Source organism: Trachypithecus francoisi, unplaced genomic scaffold (assembly GCF_009764315.1).
Source record: "Trachypithecus francoisi isolate TF-2019V2 unplaced genomic scaffold, Tfra_2.0 Lachesis_group13, whole genome shotgun sequence".
NCBI lineage: Eukaryota > Metazoa > Chordata > Mammalia > Primates > Cercopithecidae > Trachypithecus > Trachypithecus francoisi.
The window spans coordinates 39,798,527-39,819,186 of NW_022681458.1; the positions used below are offsets into that span (position 1 = coordinate 39,798,527).

At 40.4% G+C, this 20,660-nt stretch overlaps 1 protein-coding gene across 4 annotated transcripts in view; it reads left to right on the forward strand.

Moving 5' to 3' along the window:
- Positions 1 to 153: 153 nt before the first annotated feature.
- Positions 154 to 20,660, forward strand: part of C2CD6 (C2 calcium dependent domain containing 6) — a 187,074-nt gene continuing 166,567 nt past the window's right edge. For all 4 annotated transcript variants that reach the window (XM_033230701.1, XM_033230702.1, XM_033230704.1 and 1 more), the window contains exons 1-4: positions 154 to 431; positions 16,850 to 16,936; positions 18,252 to 18,303; positions 19,640 to 19,785. In XM_033230701.1, coding sequence (XP_033086592.1) covers positions 201 to 431; positions 16,850 to 16,936; positions 18,252 to 18,303; positions 19,640 to 19,785 — 516 coding nt within the window. In that variant the 5' untranslated portion in view covers positions 154 to 200. The remainder of the gene's footprint in view (positions 432 to 16,849; positions 16,937 to 18,251; positions 18,304 to 19,639; positions 19,786 to 20,660) is intronic.

Consider the following 20,660-nt stretch of genomic DNA (forward strand, 5'->3'; position numbering starts at 1 on the left):
GTGCAGCAGACCTTCCAGGCTCCCTAAGCACGCAGGCCTCCAAAGCTGGCCTCCGGCCACTCCCAGCAGGGGCCCAGCCTGAGTGGGTCACTAGGCGGCAGGCACGCGCTGGGAAAATGCTGGAAAGGCTGCGGAAGGGCCGCGCCTGCGCGGTAGCGGGCCGTCGGTTGGGCGCAGACAGGCCCCCAGATGATGGAGAGATGGAGCCACCCCAAGAGACAAGTAGGCCTTTCAGCACACTTGATAACCACAGCGGGCGGGTCCAAGCCCTGTCCCCCACCCCGCTATTGCAGAGGAATCCCTACAGCAGCCCGGATATCATGCACATTAAAGGGTCAGAGGCTTCTTCGGTCCCTTACACTCTGGACCAGGGCACGATGGCCCTGCCTAAGGACAAGAAGAAGGAGGGCGCCGGGCACCGGCTGCTGAACGTGAGTGGGGGCCTGGCCGGCACCTGGAGGACCAGGGCCAGCAGGGCACCTGGAGGGTGGTGAAAAGATTAAAGGGTTCAATGTGTGCCAATTGCCTCTCCCTTCAATTGGCACACATTGAACCCTTTAATCCTTTTTTTTTTTTTCATTTATAGCAATTCTTTTGTTTTATTTTTTATTTTTGGTTTTTATTATACTTTAAGTTCTAGGGTACATGTGCACAACGTGCAGGTTTGTTACATATGTACACATGAGCCATGTTGGTGTGTTTCTTTTTTCTTTTGAGACGGAGTCTCACTCTGTCGCCTGGGCTGGAGTGCAGCGGCTGGATCTCAGCTCACTGCAAGCTCCGCCTCCCGGGTTTATGCCATTCTCCTGCCTCAGCCTCCCGAGTAGCTGGGACTACAGGCGCCTGCCACCTCGCCCGGCTAGTTTTTTGTATATATTTTTTAGTAGAAACGGGGTTTCACCGTGTTAGCCAGGATGGTCTCGATCTCCTTACCTCCTGATCCGCCTGTCTCGGCCTCCGAAAGTGCTGGGATTACAGGCTTGAGCCACCGCGCCCGGCCGAGATGAGTTTCTCATAGGCAGCATATAGTAGGGTCATGTTTTTTTTTTAATCAACTTTTTTGCATTTTTATTTCTCTTTCTCTCTCTTTCTTTCTTCCTTCTCTCCTCTCCCCTCCCCTCCCCTCCCCTCCCCTCCCCTCCCCTCCCCCCCTCCCCTCCCCTCCCCTCCCCTCCCCTCCCCTCCTCTCCTCTCCTCTCGAGACAGGGTCTCACTCTGCCACAGAGACTGGAGTGTAGTGGCATAATCACAGTTCACTGTAGCCTTGACATCCTGGGCTCAAGTGATCCTCCCAACTCAGCCTCCTGAGTAGCTAGGACTGTAGGCACTCGCCACTATGCCTGGCTAATTTTTGTATATTTTGTAGAGATGTGGTTTTGCCATGTAGCCCAGGCTGGTCTGGAACTCCTGGGCTCAAGTAATCTGACCACCTTGGCCTCCCAAAGTGCTGGGATTATAGGCATGAGCCACTATGTCCAGCCTATTTTCTTTTTAATATTGGTCAAGTGAGGTAGTGAGAAGTGGGGAAAGTATTTTGATCTTTTTAAAAACATGCGTTAAAATATTCCTGAAGGGTCACACGCCCAGAAAGAGCATGAGAACTCCATGCCCCTTCCCCTCTACCAAAATTTTTTTAAAATGTATACACATTATTATCATGGTGACTGAGTATTTTGGCATTCAATTAAGTTATGTGCCTGAGGCTAGGTATGATGGCTCATGTCTCTAATCCTAGTACTTTGAGAGGCCAAGGTAAGAGGACTGCTTGAGCCCAGGAGTTTGAGCCTACAGTGAACTATGATTGCATCACTGCAGTCCATCCTGGGTGACAGAGCATGACCCTGTCTCCCCTGAGACCCAAAGCATTTATGCTGGAGGCAATTAGTCTATATGAGTCCCAGCCCAGCCAGCAGGTAGTAGGTGCTAATAAATGCTTATAGAAGGAACACTTACCATACGTAAAATCTAGCACTGCTATCCTGTAATGCAAGCAGCATTCATTGTTGGAGCTACATGACAAAGCTCCACAGACTGGGTATTTTAAACCTCAGACATTTATTTTCTCACAGCTTTGGGTCTTGGAAGTCCAAAATTAAGGTGGTAGGGTTGGTTTCTTCTGAGGCCTCTCTTCTTAGCATATGGGATTAGGGTCCACCCTGATGACTTCATTTTAACCTAATTACCTCTTTAAAAATCCCATCTCCAAATACAGTCACATTCTGAGGCACAAGGAGTGAGGATTGCAACGTATGCATTTTTGGGAAAGACAATTTGGTTTTTAGCTAGAGTAAACTCTTAAGTATTGATTACCATATACCAGGTACTGTATATTAGTTGCTTTATTTATATTAATTTTGTGTGTGTGTGTGACAGCGTCTTGCTCTATCCCCCAGGCTGGAGTGCTGTGGCGAAATCATAGCTCACTACAGCCTTGAACTCCTGGGCTCAAGCAATGATCCCACCTCAGCCCACAGGCATGTGCCATCACACCAGGCTAATTTACTTTTACCTTTTGTAGAGATGAGGGGGTATCACTAGGTTACCCAGGCTGGTCTTGAACTCCTAGGCTCAAGCAATCCTCCTGCTTTGACCTCCCAAATTGCTGTGATTACAGGTGTGAGCCACCATGCCTAACCTATAAATATTAATTTCCTTAAGTCTCACAAGAGCCCCATAAAATAGGTTCTGTTATGATTCAGCAAATTGCATGCAGCATTGTGGCTTAGAGAGGTTAAGTAACTTGCCCTGGATAATACAGCCAGAGGGCAGAAGCAAAATGTAAACTCAGTAGGTCTGGCTTCTTTTACCCACATCTGGAAAATCAGGTCATGTTTTTTGATCCATTTAGCCAGTGTATATCTTTGAAGTGGAAAGCTTAATTCATTCACATTCAAGGTTATTATTGATAGGTGGGGGCTTATTCTCATCATTTTATTAATCAATTTCTGGTTGTTTTATATGTCATTTGTTCCTTTTTTTCTCCCTTATTATTATAGTTGTTTGGTGGTATCTGTAGTAGTAACATGTGAATCTTTACTTTAGTTTTAACTCTGCAATTAAATATTTTAACTGCTCTCCACAAGTCTTTTTTTTTTTTTTTTAGTGTACTTTGAGTTCTAAGGCACATGTGCACAACGTGTGGGTTTGTTACATATGTATACGTGTGCCATGTTGGTGTGCTGCACTCATTAATTCATCATTTACATTAGGTATATCTCCTAATGCTATCTCTCCTCCCTCCCCCACCCCACAACAGGCCCCAGTGTGTGATGTTCCCCTTCCTGTGGCCAAGTGTTCTCATTGTTCAATTCCCACCTATGAGTGAGAACATGTGGTGTTTGGTTTTCTGTTCTTGTGATAGTTTGCTGAGAATGATGGTGTCCAGCTGCATTCATGTCCCTACAAAGGACAGGAACTCATCCTTTTTTATGGCTGCATAGTATTCCATGGTGTATCTGTGCCACATTTTCTTAATCCAGTCTGTCATTGATGGACATTTGGGTTGTTTCCAAGTCTTTGCTATCATGAATAGTGCTGCAGTAAACATACGTGTGCATGTGTCTTTATAGCAGCATCATTTATAATCCTTTGGGTATATACCCAGTAATGGGATGGCTAGGTTAAATGGTATTTGTACTTTTAGATCCTCGAGGAATCGCCATACTGTTTTCCACAATGGTTGAACTAGTTTACAGTCCCACCAACAATATAAAAGTGTTCCTATTTCTCCACATCCTCTCCACCTGTTGTTTCCTGACTTTTTAATGATCGCCATTCTAACTGGTGTGAGATGGTATCTGTGGTTTTGATTTGCATTTCTCTGATAGCTAGTGATGGTGAGCATTTTTTCATGTGTCTGCTGGCTGCATAAATGTCTTCTTTTGAGAAGTGTCTGTTCATATCCTTTGCCCACTTTTTGATGGGGTTGTTTTTTTCTTCTAAATGTGTTTGAGTTCTTTGTAGGTTCTGGATATTAGCCCTTTGTCAGATGAGTAGATTGCAAAAATTTTCTCCCATTCTGTAGGTTGCCTGTTCACTCTGATGATAGTTTCGTTTGCTGTGCAGCAGCTCTTTAGTTTAATTAGATCCCATTTGTCAATTTTGGATTTCGTTGCCATTGCTTTTGGTGTTTTACACATGAAGTCCTTGCCCATGTCTATGTCCAGAATGGTATTGCCTAGGTTTTCTTCTAGGGTTTTTACAGTTTTAGGTCTACCATTTAAGTCTCTAATCCATCTTGAATTAATTTTTGTATAAGGTGTAAGGAAGGGATCCAGTTTCAGCTTTCTACTTATGGCTAGCCAGTTTTCCCAGCACCATTTATTAACTAGGGAATCCTTTCCCCATTTCTTATTTTTGTCAGGTTTGTCAAAGATCAGATAGTTGTAGATGTGTGGTATTATTTCTGAGGGCTCTGTTCTGTTCCTTTGGTCTATATCTCTGTTTTGGTACCAGTACCATGCTGTTTTGGTTACTGTAGCCTTGTAGTATAGTTTGAAGTCAGGTAGCGTGATGCCTCCAGCTTAGTTCTTTTGGCTTAGGATTGTCTTGGCAACGTGGGCTCTTTAAAAAGAACTTTATGAACATTAAAAATATGAACTTTAAAAAGTTTTTTAAAACTTTTATGAACTTTAAAAAGATTTTAAATGATGAACTTTAAAAAGGTTTTTTCCAATTCTGTGAAGAAAGTCATTGGTAGCTTAATGGGGATGGCATTGAATCTATAAATTACCTTGGGCAGTATGGCCATTTTCATGATATTGATTCTTCCTATCCATGAGCATGTTATGTTCTTCCATTTGTTTGTGTCCTCTTTTATTTCACTGAGCAGTGGTTTGTAGTTCTCCTTGAAGAGTTCCTTCACATCCCTTGTAAGTTGGATTCCTAGGTATTTTATTCTCTTTGAAGCAATTGTGAATGGGAGTTCACTCATGATTTGGCTCCCTGTCTGCCATTGCTTTATAAGAATGCTTGTGATTTTTGCACATTGATTTTTATATCCTGAGAGTTTGCTGAAGTTGCTTATCAGCTTAAGGAGATTTTGGGCTGAGACGATGGGGTTTTCTAAATATACAATCATGTCACCTGCAACAGGAACAATTTAACGTCCTCTTTTCCTAATTGAATACCCTTTATTTCTTTCTCTTACCTGATTGCCCTGGCCAGAACTTCCAACACTGTGTTGAATCGAAGTGGTGAGAGAGGGCATCCCTGTCTTGTGCCAGGTTTCAAAGGGAATTTTTCCAGTTTTTGCCCATTCAGTATGATATTGGCTGTGGGTTTGTCATAAATAGCTCTTATTATTTTGAGATATGTTCCATCAATACCGAATTTATTGAGAGTTTTTAGCATGAGGGGCTCTTGAATTTTATCAAAGGCCTTTTCTGCATCTATTGAGATAATCATGTGGTTTTTGTCTTTGGTTCTGTTTATATGCTGGATTACGTTTATTGATTTGCGTATATTGAACCAGCCTTGCATCCCTGGGATGAAGCCCACTTGATCATGGTGGATAAGCTTTTTGATGTGCTACTGGATTCAGTTTGCCAGTATTTTATTGAGGATTTTTGCATTGATGCTCATCAGGTATATTGGTCTAAAATTCTCTTTTTTTGTTTTGTCTCTGCCAGGCTTTGGTATCAGGATGATGTTGGCTTCATAAAATGAGTTAGGGAGGATTCCCTCTTTTTCTATTGATTGGAATCGTTTCAGAAGGAATGATACCAGCTCCTCCTTGTACCTCTGGTAGAATTTGGCTGTGAATCCATCTGGTCCTGGACTTTTTTTGGCTGGTAGGCAATTAATTATTGCCTCAATTTCAGAGCCTGTTATTCGTCTATTCAGGGATTCAACTTCTTCCTGGTTTAGTCTTGGGAGAGTGTATGTGTCCAGGAATTTATCCATTTCTTCTAGGTTTCTAGTTTATTTGCGTAGAGGTGTTTATAGTATTCTCTGATGGTAGTTTGTATTTCTGTGGGATCGGTGGTGATATCCCCTTTATCATTTTTTATTGCATCTATTTGATTCTTCTCTCTTTTCTTCTTTATTAGTCTTGCTAGTGGTCTATCAATTTTGTTGATCTTTTCAAAAAACCAACTCCTGGATTCATTGATTTTTTGAAGGGTTTTTTTGTGTCTCTATCTCATTCAGTTCTGCTCTGATTTTAGTTATTTCTTGCCTTCTGCTAGCTTTTGAATGTATTTGCTCTTGCCTCTCTAGTTCTTTTAATTGTGATGTTAGGGTGTCAATTTTAGACCTTTCCTGCTTTCTCTTGTGGGCATTTAGTGCTATAAATTTCCCTCTACACACTGCTTTAAATGTGTCCCAGAGGTTCTAGTATGTTGTATCTTTGTTCTCATTGGTTTCAAAGAACATCTTTATTTCTACCTTCATTTCGTTATGTACCCAGTAGTCATTCAGGAACAGGTTGTTCAGTTTCCATGTAGTTGAGCAGTTTTGATTGAGTTTCTTAATCTTGAGTTCTAGCTTGATTGCACTGTGGTCTGAGAGACAGTTTGTTAGAATTTCTGTTCTTGTACATTTGCTGAGGAGTGCTTTACTTCCAACTATGTGGTCAATTTTGGAATAAGTGTGATGTGGTGCTGAGAAGAATGTATGTTCTGTTGATTTGGGGTGAAGAGTTCTGTAGATGTCTATTAGGTCTGCTTGGTGCAGAGTTGAGTTCAATTCCTGGATATCCTTGTTAACTTTCTATCTCATTGATCTGTCTAATGTTGACAGTGGGGTGTTAAAATCTCCCATTATTATTGTATGGGAGTCTAAGTCTCTTTGTACGTCTCTAAGGACTTGGTTTATGAATCTGGGTGCTCCTGTATTGGGTGCATATATATTTAGGATAGTTAGCTCTTCTTGTTGAATTGTTCTCTTTACCATTATGTAATGGCTTTCTTTGTCTCTTTTGATCTTTGTTGGGTTAAAGTCCGTTTATCAGAGACTAGGATTGCAACTGCTGCATTTTTTTGTTTTCCACTTGCTTGGTAGATCTTCCTCCATCCCTTTATTTTGAGCCTATGTGTGTCTCTGCACGTGAGATGGGTCTCCTGAATACAGCACACTGATGGGTCTTGACTCTTTATCCAATTTGCCTGTCTGTGTATTTTAATTGGAGCATTTAGCCCATTTACATTTAAAGTTAATATTGTTATGTATGAACTTGATCCTGTCATTATGATATTAGCTGGTTATTTTGCTCATTAATTGATGCAGTTTCTTCCTAGCATCGATGGTCTTTACATTTTGGCATGTTTTTGCAGTGACTGGTACCAGTTATTCGTTTCCATGTTTAGTGCTTCCTTCAGGAGCTCTTGTAGAGCAGACCTGGTGGTGACAAAATCTCCCAGCATTTGCTTATCTGTAAATGATTTTATTTCTCCTTCACTTATGGAACTGAGTTTGGCTGGATATGAAATTCTGGGTTGAAAATTCTTTTCTTTAAGAATGTTGAATATTGGCCCCCATTCTCTTCTGGCTTGTAGAGTTTCTGCCGTGAGATTCATTGTTAGTCTGATGGGCTTCCCTTTGTGGGTAACCCGACCTTTTTCTTGGCTGCCCTTAACCTTTTTTTCCTTCATTTTGGCTTTGGTGAATCTGATAATTATGTGTCTTGAAGTTGCTCTTTTCCAGGAGTATCTTTGTGGTGTTCTCTGTATTTCCTGAATTTGAATGTTGGCCTGCCTTGCTAGGTTGGGGAAGTTCTCCTGGTTAATATCCTGCAGAGTGTTTTCCAACTTGGTTCCATTCTCCCCATCACTTTCAGGTACACCAATCAGACATAGATTTGGTCTTTTCACATAGTCCCATATTTCTGGGAGGCTTTGTTCATTTCTTTTTACTCTTTTTTCTCTTAACTTCTCTTCTCGCTTCATTTCATTCATTTGATCTTCAATCACCGATACCCTTTCTTCCAGTTGATCGAATCAGTTACTGAAGCTTGTGCATTTGTCACGTAGTTCTCGTGTCATGGTTTCCAGCTCTATCAGGTCATTTAAGGACTTCTCTACATTGGTTATTCTAGTTAGCCATTCGTCAAATCTTTTTTCAAGGTTTTTAGCTTCTTTGTGATGAGTTCGAACTTCCTCCTTTACCTTGGAGAAGTTTGATCATCTGAAGCCTTCTCTCAGCTCGTCAAAGTCATTCTCCGTCCAGCTTTGTTCAGTTGCTGGTAAGGGGCTGCGTTCCTTTGGAGGGTGACAGGTGCTCTGATTTTTAGAATTTCCAGCTTTTCTGCCCTGCTTTTTCCCCATCTTTGTGGTTTTATCTACCTTTGGTCTTTAATGATGGTGACATACAGATGGGGTATTGGTGTGAATGTCCTTTCTGTTTGTTAGTTTTCCTTCTAACAGTCAGGACCCTCAGCTGCAGGTCTGTTGGAGTTTGCTTGAGGTCTACTCCAGACCCTGTTTGCCTGGGTATCAGCAGCGGAGGCTGCAGAAGAGTGAATATTGCTGAACAGCAACTGTTGCTGCCTGATCGTTCCTCTGGAAGGTTCGTCTCAGAGGGGTACCTGGCCGTGTGAGGTGTGAGGTGTCAGTCTGCCCCTAGTGGGGGATGTCTCCCAGTTAGGCTACTCAGGGGTCAGGGACCCACTTGAGCAGGCAGTCTGTCCATTCTCAGATCGAAAACTCCGTGCTGGGAGAACCACTACTCTCTTCAAAGCTGTCAGACAGGGACATTTTAATCTGGAGAAATTTCTGCTGCATTTGGCTATGCCCTGTCCCCAGAGGTGGAGTCTACAGAGGCAGGCAGGACTCCTTGAGCTGCGGTGGGCTCCACCCAGTTCGGGCTTCCCGGCTGCTTTGTTTATCTATTGAAGCCTCAGCAATGGCGGGTGCCCCTCCCCCAGCCTGGCTGCCACCTTGCAGTTAGATCTCAGACTGCTGTGCAAGCAATGAGGGAGGCTCTGTGGGCATGGGACCCTCCTAGCCGGGCACGGGATATAATCTCCTGGTGTGCCATTTGCTAAGACCCTTAGTAAAGCACAGTATTAGGGTGGGAGTGACCCGATTTTCCAGGTGTGTGTCTCATGGTTTCCCTTGGCTAGGAAAGGGAATTCCCTTCCCCCTTGCACTTCCCAGGTGAGGCGATTCCTCACCCTGTGTCGGCTCTCACTCGGCGGCCTGCACCTACTGTCCTGTACCCACTGTCCAACATGCCCTAGTGAGATGAACCTGGTACCTCAGTTGGAAATGCAGAAATCACCCGTCTTCTGTGTCGCTCACACTGGGAGCTGGAAGCTGGAGTTGTTCCTATTTGGCCATCTTGGAACTGCCCTGTTTTTTTTTGTTTTTTGTTTTTTTTCTTTTTTGAGACAGTCTCACTCCATCGCCCAAGCTGGAGTGCAATGTTATGATCTTGGCTCACTGCACTCTCCGCTTCCCAGGTCGAAGCAATTCTCCTGCCTCAGTCTCCCAAGTAGCTGGAATTACAGGTGTGCACCACCATGCCCAGCTAATTTTTGTATTAGAGGTGGGTTTTCGCCATGTTGGCCAAGCTGGTCTCAAACTCCTGGCCTCAAGTGATACACCCACCTCGGCCTCCCAAAGTGTTGGGATTACAGGTGTGAGCCACTGTGCCTGTCCTCTCCATAAGTCTTATTCTGAAGTTTTCCCTGATATGTTTTGGTTTGGTTGAAGCTCATCTTTTAGTAGATTGCTTGGGAGGGGCTCAAGAGTAAAGTGTTATCTGGAATATCTGTTTCATGTATTTTTTAAAATAGCCTTTATACTTGAATACTGTTACTTTGTTGGATAAAAATAGACTTGGTTGGATGAAAATCCCTGGCTTGAGCTTTCTTGCCTTGAACTTTATAAAAATACAGCTCTACGGTTGCATTACTTTGTGTGTTGCCCTTGAGAAGTATGATGCCAGTCTTATTTATTATCTTCATAGATAACTTGGTCATTTGCCTGTAGGCAAGATGTCATTATAAAGCCTGGTAATTTTACTAGGGCATATCTTGTAGTTGATCATTATGAGCCAGTTTTTCTTTTCTTTTTTTTTTTTTTAGTATACTTTAAGTTCTAGGGTACATGTGCATAACGTGCAGGTTTGTTACATATGTATACTTGTTCCATGTTGGTGTGCTGCACCCATCAACTCGTCAGCACCCATCAATTCATCATTTATATCAGGTATAACTCCCAATGCAATCCCTACCCCCCCGCCCCATGATAGGCCCTGGTGTGTGATGTTCCCCTTCCTGAGTCCAAGTGATGTCATTGTTCAGTTCCCACCTATGAGTGAGAACATGCGGTGTTTGGTTTTCTGTTCTTGTGATAGTTTGCTAAGAATGATGGTTTCCAGCTGCACCCATGTCCCTACAAAGGACGCAAACTCATCCTTTTTTATGGCTGCATAATATTCCATGGTGTATATATGCCACATTTTCTTAATCCAGTCTGTCACAGATGGACATTTGGGTTGATTCCAAGTCTTTGCTATTGTGAATAGTGCTGCAATAAACATATGTGTGCATGTGTCTTTATAGCAGCATGATTTATAATCCTTTGGGTATATACCCAGTAGTGGGATGGCTGGGTCATATGGTACTTCTAGTTCTAGATCCTTGAGGAATTGCCATACTGTTTTCCATAATGGTTGAACTAGTTTACAATCCCACCAACAGTGTAAAAGTGTTCCTATTTCTCCACATCCTCTCGAACACCTGTTGTTTCCTGACTTTTTAATGATTGCCATTCTAACTGGTGTGAGATGGTATCTCATTGTGGTTTTGATTTGCATTTCTCTGATGGCGAGTGATGATGAGCATTTTTTCATGTGTCTGTTGGCTGTATGAATGTCTTCTTTTGAGAAAAGTCTGTTCATATGCTTTGCCCACTTTTTGATGGGGTTGTTTGTTTGTTTCTTGTATATTTGTTTGAGTTCTTTGTAGATTCTGGATATTAGCCCTTTGTCAGATGAGTAGACTGCAAAAATTTTCTCCCATTCTGTAGGTTGCCTGTTGACTCTGAGGGTAGTTTCTTTTGCTGTGCAGAAGCTTTTTAGTTTAATGAGATCCCATTTGTCAATTTTGGCTTTTGCTGCTTGCTTTTGGTGTTTTAGACATGAAGTCCTTGCCCATGCCTATGTCCTGCATGGTATTACCTAGGTTTTCTTCTAGGGTTTTTATGGTAATAGGTCTAACATTTAAGTCTCTAATCCATCTTGAATTAATCTTCATATAAGGACTAAGGAAAGGATCCAGTTTCAGCTTTCTACTTATGGCTAGCCAATTTTCCCAGCACCATTTATTAAATAGGGAATCCTTTCCCCATTTCTTGTTTCTCTCAGGTTTGTCAAAGATCAGATGGCTGTAGATGTGTGGTATTATTCTGAGGACTCTGTTCTGTTCCATTGATCTATATCTCTGTTTTGGTACCAGTACCATGCTGTTTTGGTTACTGTAGCCTTGTAGTATAGTTTGAAGTCAGGTGGCGTGACGCCTCCAGCTTTGTCCTTTTGACTTAGGATTGTCTTGGCAATGCGGGCTCTTTTTTAGTTCCATATGAACTTTAAAGCAGTTTTTTCCAATTCTGTGAAGAAAGTCATTGGTAGCTTGATGGGGATGGCATTGAATCTATAAATAACCTTGGGCAGTATGGCCATTTTCACGATATTGATTCTTCCTATCCATGAGCATGGTATGTTCTTCCATTTGTTTGTGTCCTCTTTTATTTCACTGAGCAGTGGTTTGTAGTTCTCCTTGAAGAGGTCCTTTACATCCCTTGTAAGTTGGATTCCTAGGTATTTTATTCTCTTTGAAGCAATGGTGAATGGAAGTTCATTCCTGATTTGGCTCTCTGTTTGTCTGTTACTGGTGTATAAGAATGCTTGTGATTTTTGCACATTAATTTTGTATCCTGAGACTTTGCTGAAGTTGTTTATCAGCTTAAGGAGATTTTGGGCTGAGACAATGAGGTTTTCTGAATATACAATCATGTCATCTGCAAACAGGGACAATTTGACTTCTTCTTTTCCTAACTGGATACCCTTGATTTCTTTCTCTTGCCTGATTGCCCTAGCCAGAACTTCCAACACTATGTTGAATAGGAGTGGTGAGAGAGGGCATCCCTGTCTTGTGCCAGTTTTCAAAGGGAATTTTTCCAGTTTTTGCCCATTCATTATGATATTGGCTGTGGGTTTGTCATAAATAGCTCTGATTATTTTGAGGTACGTTCCATCAATACCGAATTTATTGAGAGTTTTTAGCATGAAGGGCTGTTGAATTTTGTCAAAAGCCTTTTCTGCATCTATTGAGATAATCATGTGGTTTTTGTCTTTGGTTCTGTTTATATGCTGGATTACGTTTATTGATTTGCGTATGTTGAACCAGCCTTGCATCCCAGGGATGAAGCCCACTTGATCATGGTGGATAAGCTTTTTGATGTGCTGCTGAATCTGTTTTGTCAGTATTTTATTGAGGATTTTTGCATCGATGTTCATCAGGATATGGTCTAAAATTCTCTTTTTTTGTTGTGTTTCTGCCAGGCTTTGGTATCAGGATGATGTTGGCCTCATAAAATGAGTTAGGGAGGATTCACTCTTTTTCTATTGATTGGAATAGTTTCAGAAGGAATGGTACCAGCTCCTCCTTGTACCTCTGGTAGAATTCAGCTGTGAATCCATCTGGTCCTGGATTTTTTTTGGTTGGTAGGCTATTAATTATTGCCTCAATTTCAGAGCCTGCTATTGGTCTATTCAGGGATTCAACTTCTTCCTGGTTTAGTCTTGGGAGAGTGTAAGTGTCCAGGAAATTATCCATTTCTTCTAGATTTTCTAGTTTATTTGCATAGAGGTGTTTATAGTATTCTCTGATGGTAGTTTGTATTTCTGTGGGGTCGGTGGTGATATCCCCTTTTTCATTTTTTATTGCGTCTATTTGATTCTTCTCTCTTTTCTTCTTTATTAGTCTTGCTAGCGGTCTGTCAATTTTGTTGATCTTTTCAAAAAACCAACTCCTGGATTCATTGATTTTTTGGAGGGTTTTTTGTGTCTCTATCTCCTTCAGTTCTGCTCTGATCTTAGTTATTTCTTGCCTTCTGCTAGCTTTTGAATGTGTTTGCTCTTGCCTCTCTAGTTCTTTTAATTGTGATGTTAGGGTGTCAATTTTAGATCTTTCCTGCTTTCTCTTCTGGGCATTTAGTGCTATAAATTTCCCTCTACACACTGCTTTAAATGTGTCCCAGAGATTCTGGTATGTTGTGTCTTTGTTCTCATTGGCTTCAAAGAACATCTTTATTTCTGCCTTCATTTCGTTATGTACCCAGTAGTCATTCAGGAGCAGGTTGTTCAGTTTCCATGTAGTTGAGCGGTTTTGATTGAGTTTCTTAGTCCTGAGTTCTAGTTTGATTGCACTGTGGTCTGAGAGACACTTTGTTATAATTTCTGTTCTTTTACATTTGCTGAGGAGTGCTTTACTTCCAACTATGTGGTCAATTTTGGAATAAGTGTGATGTGGTGCTGAGTAGAATGTATATTCTGTTGATTTGGGGTGGAGAGTTCTATAGATGTCTATTAGGCCTGCTTGGTGCAGAGATGAGTTCAATTCCTGGGTATCCTTGTTAACTTTCTGTCTCGTTGATCTGTCTAATGTTGACAGTGGAGTGTTGAAGTCTCCCATTATTATTGTATGGGATTCTAAGTCTCTTTGTAAGTCTGTAAGGACTTGCTTTATGAATCTGGGTGCTCCTGTATTGGGTGCATATATATTTAGGATAGTTAGCTCTTCCTGTTGAATCAATCCCTTTACCATTGTGTAATGGCCTTCTTTGTCTCTTTTGATCTTTGAGGGTTTAAAGTCTGTTTTATCAGAGACTAGTATTCCTTTTTTTTGTTCTCCATTTGCTTGGTAGATCTTCCTCCATCCCTTTATTTTGAGCCTATGTATGTCTCTGCATGTGAGATGGGTCTCCTGAATACAGCAGACTGATGGGTCTTGACTCTTGATCCAGTTTGCCAGTCTGTGTCTTTTAATTGGAGCATTTAGTCCATTTACATTTAAGGTTAATATTGTTATGTGTGACCTTGATCCAGCCATTATGATACTAACTGGTTATTTTGCTCGTTAGTTGATACAGTTTCTTCCTAGCCTCGATGGTCTTTACATTTTGGCATGTTTTTGCAATGGCTGGTACCGGTTGTTCCTTTCCATGTTTAGGGCTTCCTTCAGGGTCTCTTGTAAGGCAGGCCTGGTGGTGGCAAAATCTCTAAGCATTTGCTTATCTGTAAAGGATTTTATTTCTCCTTCACTTATGAAACTTAGTTTGGCTGGATATGAAATTCTGGGTTTAAAATTCTTTTCTTTAAGAATGTTGAATATTGGCCCCCACTCTCTTCTGGCTTGTAGAGTTTCTGCCAAGAGATCTGCTGTTAGCCTGATGGGCTTCCCTTTGTGGGTAACCCGACCTTTCTCTCTGGCTGCCCTTAAGATTCTTTCCTTCATTTCAACTTTGGTGAATCTGGCAATTATGTGTCTGGGAGTTGCTCTTCTCGAGGAGTATCTTTGTGGCATTCTCTGTATTTCCTGAATTTGAATGTTGGCCTGCCCTACTAGGTTGAGGAAGTTCTCCTGGATAATATCCTGCAGAGTGTTTTCCAACTTGGTTCTATTTTCCCCCTCACTTTCAGGCACCCCAGTCAGACGTAGATGTCATCTTTTTACATAATCCCATACTTCTTGCAGGCTTTGTTCATTTCTTTTTCTTCTTTTTTCTTTTGGTTTCTCTTCTCGCTTCATTTCATTCATTTGATCCTCAATCGCTGAAACTCTTTCCTCCAGTTGATCGAGTCGGTTACTGAAGCTTGTGCATTTGTCACGTATTTCTCGTGTCATGGTTTTCATCTCTGTCATTTCGTTTATGACCTTCTCTGCATTAATTATTCTAGCTGTCAATTCTTCCACTCTTTTTTCAAGATTTTTAGTTTCTTTGCGCTGGGTACGTAATTCCTCCTTTAGCTCTGAGAAGTTTGATGGACTGAAGCCTTCTTCTCTCATCTCGTCAAAGTCATTCTCTGACCAGCTTTGATCCGTTGCTGGTGATGGGCTGCGCTCCTTTGCAGGGGGAGATGCACTCTTATTTTTTGAATTTCCAGCTTTTCTGCCCTGCTTTTTCCCCATCTTTGTGGTTTTATCTGCCTCTGGTCTTTGATGATGGTGACGTACTGATGGGGTTTTGGTATAGGTGTCCTTCCTGTTTGATAGTTTTCCTTCTAACAGTCAGGACCCTCAGCTGTAGGTCTGTTGGAGATTGCTTGAGGTCCACTCCAGACCCTCTTTGCCTGGGTATCAGCAGCAGAGGTTGCAGAAGATAGAATATTGCTGAACAGCGAGTGTACCTGTCTGATTCTTACTTTGGAAGCTTCATCTCAGGGGTGTACTCCACCTTGTGAGGTGTGGGGTGTCAGACTGCCCTTAGTGGGGGATGTCCCCCAGTTAGGCTACTCAGGGGTCAGGGACCCACTTGAGCAGGCAGTCTGTCCCTTCTTAGATCTCAACCTCCGTGTTGGGAGATCCACTGCTCTCTCCAAAGGTGTCAGACAGAGTTGTTTACGTCTGCAAAGGTTTCTGCTGCTTTTGTTGTTGTTGTTGTTAACTGTGCCCTGTCCCCAGAGGTGGAGTCTACAGAGACAGGCAGGTTTCCTTGAGCTTCTGTGAGCTCCACCCAGTTGGAGCTTCCCAGCGGCTTTGTTTACCTACTTAAGCCTCAGCAATGGCGGGCGCCCCTCCCCCAGCCTCGCTGCTGCCTTGCGGTTAGATCGCAGACTGCTGTGTTAGCAATGAGGGAGGCTCCATGGCCGTGGGACCTTCCTGGCCAGGTGTGGGATAAAATCTCCTGGTGTGCCCGTTTGCTTAAAGCGCAGTATTGGGGTGGGAGTCAGCCAATTTTCCTGGTGTTGTGTGTCTCAGTTCCCCTGGCTAGGAAAAGGGATTCCCTTCCCCCTTGCGCTTCCCAGGTGAGGCGATGCCTTGCCCTGCTTCAGCTCTTGCTGGTCGGGCTGCAGCAGCTGACCAGCACCAATTGTCCGGCACTCCCTAGTGAGATGACCCCAGTACCTCAGTTGAAAATGCAGAAATCACCGGTCTTCTGTGTTGCTCGCGCTGGGAATTGGAGACTGGAGCTGTTCCTATTCGGCCATCTTGCTCTGCCCCCTCAAAATCTCATGAGCCAGTTTTTCTAGACACATGGTAAGTCCTATCCACATGTAGATTTTTCTCATATTACTTAAATTTTTCTTGGATTATAATTTTAAACTTTTAGTTTTTCCTCCATTTTGTTTTACTTCAAGGATTTTTCATTTGTCTGCCTTCCAGTTCAACTATTTTTCCCTGACCCTTTTTCCTTCTTTCTCTATCTCATTATCATTTTCTTCACTGGTTCTTATCTTCTTCAATGCCCCTTATAAAGTTTTTATTTGAATCAATGCTACCTTGGGCACTTTGTAATTTAGTATTTATTTCTGGGATGGTTTGTCTTTTTAAAAAATTTCTTTCCTGAATTAACCAACAGTCATTTCATTTTTTCTTCTCTTTGGTCAACTTCTGTTTTAATTGTTGAATAAATGAATGAACTGTTAATTGTAGGCTTAAAAACATCTCCAAATACTTGTACTTTTCTCTTATTTCTTGATTCCCTTAATTTTATACTTGTGTACATTTTTATTTCTCTGATAACTTCTTATTGAGGATAGGGATGAGTTTCTTAATCATATTAATACCTACTACCAAGGAGACCTGATACTTACTAGAGATTCATACAATAATTATTGAATTGATATTTCACCTAGTTATGTTTTCTTTCTCTTCTCAAATCTTAATTTATTTACATTGTAGATGCTGAAAAAAACTCTTAAAGGGTCTGATAGTGAAGAACTGGAAATAACACAGGAGACACCAAATTTGGTGCCGTTTGGGGATGTGGTATGTATGAGTAACCCTCAAAACCTGTATAAGTTATTTATTATTTGATAATCAAAAAGTATATGCAGAAAATTGTTCTCTCTGATAATATATTTATGAATTTTTCATTTTTATGGGCCAGAAAAACATTGTAATAATCACTGAAATTATAGAAAGCATCCTGATTCACAGAAATAATATCTTCTATATTAGGGATTCCCAAATCTAGTTACATCAGAATTACCTGAGATGCTTTTTATAAAACATTAACTTGAGGCTCCACCTAACATCTGCTAGCTTAGAATCTCTAGGAGAGGAGCCTGGGAATCAGTAATTTTACTGAGCTCTTAAAATGATTATATTTATTGCTAGATCATGCTAAAGTTTGAAAATTGATCCTGCGCCCCTCCCCCATCCAAAAAGCCTCCTAGAAACAAAAGCAAACACCCCCTCTCTCTCTCTTTCACACACACACACACACACACATCACAAAGGGAGGACCCAGTATCTAGGCTGAGAACCAGAAAAATCTGTTATTCTGTTTTCAAAGTACAGAAAAAGACATGAGAATCTACATGCATATAGAACTGTCAAATATCATGACATTCATTTACAGTTATCTTTATTTTCTGAACACTATTAGAGTTGTAACTGAGTATGAAATAAGAATTTTTCTTGTCCCTCTACCTCCTATCATATACAATGTTAAATATAATATTTCTGTCATTTTGACTTGGTTTTAAATACTAAACATGGCTAAATATATTTGACTAATTCTCATATTAGGATTCAAATATTCCTGCATTTATTTTGTATTTGATTTTTTGGTTAAGCACATGATGCAATTTTCTTTAACATTTAGAAAAACTTGGTGCAAGAGCATGAATATTTTACAGCCCCTGGCATGTTATAGCCAATAAATCATTGCTGAATGAATTAAGTGGTCTTAGGATACTGGATAAAAGAGTTTGTCTGACATAAGGCACATTTCTTAATTTTATATGCAGGGTGCTGTATTTTATCAGTTCTCACCTGATATCAAATAAAAACAACTTAAAAAGTGATGATCAGATTTATGTGAATAATGAATTATTCTTTGGCTTTGTATTCTTGTTCATTTTAGTTTTACTTTGAATGTGGCTTGCCCATTTTTCTTCAGTATTTCTGCTTTCTGATGATTTCTATTAACTAGATATTTTTCATGAGAAACAATATTTCGAGTGAGAAAAAACAACGTGGAGTTTTGCTTTTTAAAAATAGAGTTCAGTGTAAAGTGGAAGAACAGTTAACTTTTTAAATACACTCACTGTCTGTGTTTTTGTTTTGATGGTTGTAGGTTGGCTGCCTGGGCATTCATGTAAAGAACTGCAGACATTTTACGCCTAACAGTATCCTTTCTTTTGATTTAAGAATCATAGTAATTATATCTCACTGTTTCAGTTATCCATTGCTGCATTACAGATCATTCCAAAACTTAGTGGCTTAACACATTGACCATTTTATTATTAATCACTACTGTGCATTCACTAGTTGCTTCTTCTGCTTCATGATATAACAGCTTGGGCTGTAGTTGTCTGACAGTTCAAAAGGGCTGGAATATCTGAAGTGGCCCATTTACATGTCTGTTTGCTTTAGTGGGGATGCATGGAAGGCTAGACTTAGCTGGGATGCTGAAATGGTTGGATCTCTCCCTCTTTCCCTGAGTCCTACCATGTTTTTTTTCCCCCGTATTAATTTTAATTTAAAAATATATCACAGTAATATATTATTTATCTTGATTACTAGTTTTTGGTGTCCCCTTAAATTTTGTGCCTGAGGTGAGTGCCTTTTTGGCTTACTAGTCCCAACCCTAGTCACGTTCCATTACATTTTATTGGTCAATGTAATCATAGAGCCAGCCCAGATTTAGTGGCAGGGGGAATAAAGCCCACTTTTTCATGTGGGAGTAACAAAAGCTTTTCAGCCATCTGTATTCACTTCAATCACCATATAAGTGAAAGGAAAAATATATATCTTCTTGTATGATAATGCTAATTTATTTGTAAGTAATGTGTGCTTCCTTTAAACATTTTTAGAAGGATTTATTTTATATTGGTGCTTTTAAATAAGCTGCGTGCTGATTTTTAGATTGATCACAGCATAAAACTAGCCTCATTATGGAGATTTGATGTTTCTTTTTTATATAAAGAGAATTTTGGAAAATAATTGTATATAAAGAGATTTTTGAAGATAGTTAAATCATGAAACAAAATTTTTTACTCTGTAGCATTCTATGAAAGATACAATACAGACCAATATAATATAAATGAACTATATTCTTAAGTGAATTAGGGTAGAACACTTTTGGTCTCAAAATTAAAAATAAGTCATTCTGATAGATTTTAAAATATTTTGAATTTCTACATGATTATCCTTAGGAAATATTTCAACTATATATTGCATAGTCACCTTGAAATTAATATATAGAAAAACTTGCAAAAGAATTTTGTTGGAAATATAAGGTTAAAAATATAAGGGATGTAAGGAAGAATCAACCTTCTTTTACTTATATCGTGTCCACCAGTGATGGGCAAAAATACTATTTTAGAAGACTTTTTTCCTATTATTTAATGCTACATGATTGATTCTTAGGTTTTGGTCTGAATCGTTTAATGTATTAATTTTATAATGTATTATTGTTCAATTACAACAAAACTTATTTCCTAAATATCATTCTATTTGCAGTCAGTTTACAACATTATGCTAATTTATTTATTCGCATCTCTATAAACAAAGCTGTGAAATGTACAAAAATGTGTAGCTTGCTATCCAAAAACAGTGAGAGGAACACTGTAATTAAGTTCGATGAAGTGAAGTATTTTTCTGTACAGGTAATGTTAATACCTCTTCTAGATATTAGAATGGCTCCTTATAGTTCCAAATATTCTACCCTAATTCTGTCTTTTTATAAAAATGAGTAGAAAAGAAACAAAAGCAGTGAGTGCCTTTTTATTTGGTATCTTACAGTATTCTATTTCTATACTATAGGCTATAGTGGTGTTTTTAAAAAAATAAACAATTTACTGCAAAATGCATAATCTTAGTAGATTTCTTTCCTGAGATGTTACTGTCTGTGGTTTCAGGTATTCATTATGCATGTATTTATCTCTATCTTGCTCTTCTCTTCCCATCTACTGTCTTCCACCTTAGAGTTTTTCCCATCTCCTTTCCCATTCCTTTTCTTCTATCCTGTTCTATTCCCCTTTGTCTCTCTCTAAGTATTGTTGCATGGATTAACTTAGTCTTTATTACAACCCAAACACACACACACACACATCCTTATTTTACGGATGAAGAAACTGAGGCACTCTGTGGTTAAGGACCTTTCTTAAGGTCATGGAGCTGGTAAGTGGTAAGTGGTTGAGCTGGGAGTGTGGGCACTCTGGTTTCAGACCACACTTCATTAAACTGCCTCACACGCCAGCTCTTACTATGTTTCTGCTTACAGTTAGGCTTATTAGAATCTTAAATGTATCTTAAAACTTTAAAAAAATGGCTAGGCTCAGTGACTCACGCCTGCAATCCCAGCACTTTGGGAGGCTGAGGCGGGCAGATTACTTGATGTCAGGAGTTTGAGACCAGCCTGACCAACATGGTGAAACCCTGTCTCTACTAAAAATACAAAAATTAGCCAGGCATGGTGGTGCACACCAGTAATCTCAGCTACTTGGCAGGCTGAGGCACGAGAATCACTTGAACCCAGGAG